The sequence below is a fragment of the Micropterus dolomieu genome, linkage group LG18 (assembly GCF_021292245.1).
Source record: "Micropterus dolomieu isolate WLL.071019.BEF.003 ecotype Adirondacks linkage group LG18, ASM2129224v1, whole genome shotgun sequence".
In the NCBI taxonomy this organism is placed as follows: Eukaryota; Metazoa; Chordata; class Actinopteri; order Centrarchiformes; family Centrarchidae; genus Micropterus; species Micropterus dolomieu.
In genome coordinates this window covers 3,719,153-3,724,374 of record NC_060167.1, presented here as the reverse complement: position 1 = coordinate 3,724,374, position 5,222 = coordinate 3,719,153, and the positions used below count along the sequence as shown (strand labels likewise).

Below are 5,222 nucleotides of genomic sequence, written 5' to 3'. Positions count from 1 at the left end.
TGACCAAATGTTGTGTTATCTTTACCTTTAAAGTTACGCATTAGCTTTCTTACCGTTTGTATCCATGTGTCCAGGAGTTATTCCAGACACAGTCAGCAGGCAGAACCAGAAGAACAGAAGCTCCAGAGCTTTCAACTGCAACATGTTAGATAAATTACTTAAAACCAAAGTTACTGGACTCGTTAACAGAGTGCTGAATGTGGACGTTGCGTTCAAGTGCTCCTTGTATGATCGCGTGTTGTGAAGTCGCTCTCGGTGGGTTCATGTGCTTTTACATGGTAAAGTGGAAACAACATGAACGCTGAACTGTCATTAACATTGTCGTCAAAGTGTGCTGAAAAAGTGCTAAAATGTTCTCTGCTTTTCCGAGTTGTTGTTCCGACTTCAGGCGGCCGTTAAATTAATTTTCTCAGTCGGGAAATCACTTTTCGATTATTCCCACATAACTTCAATTCGCCAAAACACGCCCTCTGACTTCTGCCATCTCTCGTCCACCAACCAAACCGCTCCCACCTCCTCTCTCCTCGCCCGTTTACGTTGTTGCAAATGTAAACCTATCATGTTCTTCTTAATCTTCTTCTTCTAGTTTGCCCTTTTCCCTCTAGCAACACCTGTCCTTGATTACAGCTAGCCTAAGTAGATAAGCCCCAATCACTATGCCATAACCCTAGTGCCACCTAATGGCCAAACCTGGACATAAATATTGAAATGGCTCCTACACTGATGTTGCAAATAAACCTAGTTCTAAAAACCACATTCAAGATGTCATTTACAATGTCAGGTCGGGCTTTAGATTTTCCTACTTTCAAATTTTCTAGAGCACCTGTAGAATCAGAGCAGATAATGACTTCTCTAGGTTTGACTTCCTCAATCCAACAGACACCTTGCTGGGAAGGTACGATCACACCCACTAAGTTTGACCCAGTATTGTAACCCTAACTTAATGCGTCTTAACCATAAGGGCATTTCTCCCATTTCAATGAGTAGGGCAGGGACTGGGGAGGTTCTAAAGGCCCCACAGCAAAGCCTCAAAGCCCTTGCCTGCACCACATATAACCTATCCAGAACAGTTTTGGAAGCAGATCCATACACAAAGCTCCCATAATCTAGAGCAGATCTAATCATGACCTGAAAAATTAGCAGCATCGTCTCCCTATAAGCCCCCCACTCACACCCAGCCAGACTTCTCATTACATTCAGAACTTTTTCACACTTCAACACAATTTTATCTACATGCACAGCCCAAGTCATACGCTCTTCAAACCAAACACCTAAAAATTTAAAAACCTTTACCTTCTCCAATGGAGATCCATACATATATAGCCCTAGATTAGGTAACTTTCTTTTAAATCCAAATACTATATATTTAGTCTTAGAAGCAGAGATTTTAAAGCCCCATGTGTTCCCCCATTCCTCTACAGATACCAACACTCTTTGAATCTGTTTTAAAACAAACTCTACATTACGCCTTCTTTTCCAAATGGCCTCGTCATCTGCAAATAAAGATAACCCGAATCCTCTTTCTACTTTACCAAAGATATCATTGATCATTATATTAAATAACACTGGACTTATTACACTTCCCTGTGGGGTTCCATTCTCTATGCCCACAGTCTTTGAATTAATACTACCAACCTTTACTTGCATTGTTCTTTTCATTAAAAAATCCTTTATCCAATTAAACATTCGTCCCCTAACTCCCAAGTCAAAAATTTTAATCATCAATCCCTCCTTCCACAAAGAATCATAAGCCTTCTCAATATCCAGGAATGTCAACTTTTCTATATTGTACCCCAGTCTTAACAAAGGTTGCACAACCCCCGCCTGATCTATCAGGCCTATCTAATCTCAAACATTCATAACCTGGAATTACAAAATCTAGACAGGGCTTTAGCCATGTCTCTTGGATACATATCAAATCTGGTGCTTCTTTAAAATTATCTACAAACCTTTTTAACTCCTGACCATTTCCAATCAGACTCCGGGCATTCCATTGAAGAATATACCACATTAAAACATTAATGAGGGTCCTCATCATTCACCTCACTAACGTCCTCCATACTGTTAGTCTTCAACAACTGTGATCTGTCTATACACTGACTTTCCATCATGTATTGATGCAACTTTTCTGGCAACTGCTTTATACTCAGGTATCTTTCGGCTGCACCCACCACTAACCTAATGACATCTGACCGGTTAGTTGCTTTCTTAGTACCCACCAACACATCAGAAACAAAAGACAAAAATGACTCCTTACTAAAAATTAGCATGTCAGATGAAGATGCAGGTGGTAGATTTGGCACAGAGACCTTGCATCCTAGCACCGGCCTTTCCCCAGGGCTTCCATTTCCGCTTTCTCTAGTCACTCTTTGAACCGCCTCTGCATATGTTACTTTGTTCTGATCCTTCACAACCTGCACCCGCTTGGACAAAGTGCTCACAGCCATAAAACCCTGCTGCATGGTCCCCATCACAGTTAGGGCACTTAGGAGTCTCTGCCGTACAATTTTGTATGATATGATCTCCACCACACTTTGCACACTTTCTTTTGCCCCGACATGATCCAGCAACATGTCCAAACTTCTGACAATTATAGCAGCGCAAGGGTGGTTTAATGTACTCCCTCACTTGATACACCATACTCCCTAGGAACACTCTCTGTGGTAGTACACCATCTTTAAACGTTAACAAAATAGGCGGATCCCCACCTCCATCTCTACGTTTAAATCTTACCACATCAGTTACTTGGGCCCCCTTAACATTTTCCAAGATTTCCTTCTCAGACAAGCCAGCAAACATTCCATATACTTGACTCCCTGATTGCTTCCTCTAGGGACCAAAGTCTCCACCTTAACCACCAATTTCCCAAAAACTCTAGCATCATCATACTGTTTCCTATTTTTGCAACAAACTCTTAACATTCCATTATATAATATCTTGGCCTGAAAATCCTTGCCTATCTGACTCTCCAAAGCATTAGTAACCTTTAATGGGTTAATTGCCCTAAATCCTGCATCTCCTTGATTAGCTCCCTTGACTTTAAACAGCACAACTAACTCTTCAGAATTTCCAGTTCTCCTAACTTAACTTCCTTCATCTCCTGGCATTTCAGGCCTTTCCCTCGATGCCTCCCTCTTAGAGCCCCCTTTTTCCTTAACCACCGTATGCCACCCACCACCACCTTCATCCTCTCCACTCCCTGAAGCCATTGGCCTCCAATACCCCCTCCTTTCCAACAATACTCTAATATTATTATTGCTTATGCTGCTAATAAAAGAAAATGGGGGAAAAACAAGGACCTTACAGCAGAGAACACCAACTGATCTCCTCTCCTGTGTCGGCTTTGTGTATCTCCAAACCTTTTTCAAACGTATCAGACCAAAACTGATAAGTGTTGATTGTTTAGCTAACGTCAAGTCAGTCTACCCACGCGTCGCCGGCAAGGATTGTCTCTGGCTGCCCAAAGAGAACATGTAACGCTGCTCATCTGTGGCTCCGGACCGCCATCCCCCTCTAGAGTCTCTCGCAACCAAATGGACTCTAGACCTAATCATCAACGGCCCTGGTGTGACCCATCAGATTCTGTCATCCAAGCACGTGCACACAGGGCTCAAGCACCTGCCATTTTTCTTCTTTTTCCTGGGATGCTTTTTTGTTTTTTATAAATTTATATATATATATATATACAGTATATATATTCCTGTTTGTGCACAGCTTTCCTGTCAAATAAATAGATTTACTGAATAAAAAATCTAAATATCAGGCCAGGAGATGAGACTTTGTGGAGTTCAGATACTGTCTCTCTTAACGGCCCCGTCTCTCTCTCTCTCTGCATCTCAATGCACAACCAGAGCGCAGCACGCAGGCAGGCAGCAGCCCCTCCAGCTTCTCTCCCAGCAGTGTGTTTCTTGGCTTGTGTGGAGGTGAGTGGTGATGAACAAAAGACTAAACTACAGTGCCTCGAGTTTACAGCTAAAAAAGACAAAAGGCAAGTATAAGTCTTGCAAACATGCACGACTCATGAGCTGAGCTAATGTAATAAGTTACCTAAAGTCAAGCTAAGGCAATTTATCTTGGTTGGTCATACAGCATAATGTAACGCCACATTGATAAGCAAATTAGGCGTTAACTAATTAAAATGCGCTAATTTGCACACATTTGACAAGTCACTGCAGGTGAATGGGATAAAGAAAATAACTAAAGCGTGTCACCACAGAACTTCCTCAGTAAATGACTTACATCAAGACTCTTTCCCCTTGAAATGTTGTGTTTAAATATGCAGATTAGATTGTTTTAGTTCATTTAGAAGAAATCTACTAATGCAAACTGGCGAAAGGTAGGCTTAAAACAAACTCCATCTAAATGTGTATTTTGGAAGTTTTCTTTCCATGTATTGTTACGTGAGTAAAAGAAGACAAAAGCAAAATAGACCAAAATCTCAAAACTGACCACTATATGAAAACGTGTATCAAAAATAATTATCTAAATAATTAAAAGGATTAATTGCCTTGTCAAAAATAAACAAATTATTAGTGAAACTAACGTTCTGTCAAAAAAAAAAAATCATACATATGTGATAGGGAAGGCAACAGGGGTTTAGCACTAGGACCCAGGTAAAGGGGCAGAGTCTATAAATAGGGAAGGGAAGATCACCTGGTCCTTTCTTTCTGCAGTCACACACCTGAGGGAGCAGCTGAGGCCAGCCTTTGTTTGGTTCTTGATTGGACTTCGTGGTGGTGAGGGTCCAAAGCTTGGAGTGATTGTCTAAACACATCAGCTAAAGCACAGATCCCAGTCACCTGCATGCCTTCAACGGCAGGAGGGGAACGTGTTTCTAAGTCAAGCAAGAAGTTATTAGGAGAGCCAACCACTGTTTTTTCCCACCGGTTAGTTTTATTGTGCTCACACTAGATCCTTGAATGGGCCATATTTTGTGTTTCTGGCTGTGTTAAAGGGGGAAACTGAAAGACAGAGTAACCATTTTGCATGGGTGTTTTGTGTAATTAGTGTGTAGCATGCAGATAGTGTTTTTCCATAGTATTTGGTTTAATTGGTTTGAGTGTGTGGGTTATTTCCTTATTTGTTTATCAGTTTGGTTATAATTTGTCGGTGCTCAATTCTACATCAGTTTCCCTGGTAACGCAGTCTAGTCCTGAATTGTGTTTTTCTTTTGTTTTGATGTAACAAATAAACTTTATATTCCTATACTGATATAGTAGCCT

General features: G+C 41.1%; 1 protein-coding gene across 3 annotated transcripts in view; it reads right to left on the bottom strand.

The window, feature by feature from the left end:
* Positions 1 to 5,222, bottom strand: part of LOC123987035 (butyrophilin-like protein 10) — a 44,981-nt gene that overhangs the window by 20,098 nt on the left and 19,661 nt on the right. The window contains exons 1-2 of one of the 3 annotated variants that reach the window (XM_046075567.1): positions 214 to 709; positions 54 to 183 (exon numbers count right to left, since the gene is read on the bottom strand). The exons of 1 other annotated variant lie outside the window; for it this stretch is intronic. In XM_046075567.1, the coding sequence (XP_045931523.1) occupies positions 54 to 144 (91 nt within the window). In that variant the 5' untranslated portion in view covers positions 145 to 183; positions 214 to 709. Of the gene's footprint in view, positions 1 to 53; positions 710 to 5,222 lie in introns of those variants that run through there. One more of the 3 variants, XM_046075565.1, reaches the window with a different exon arrangement.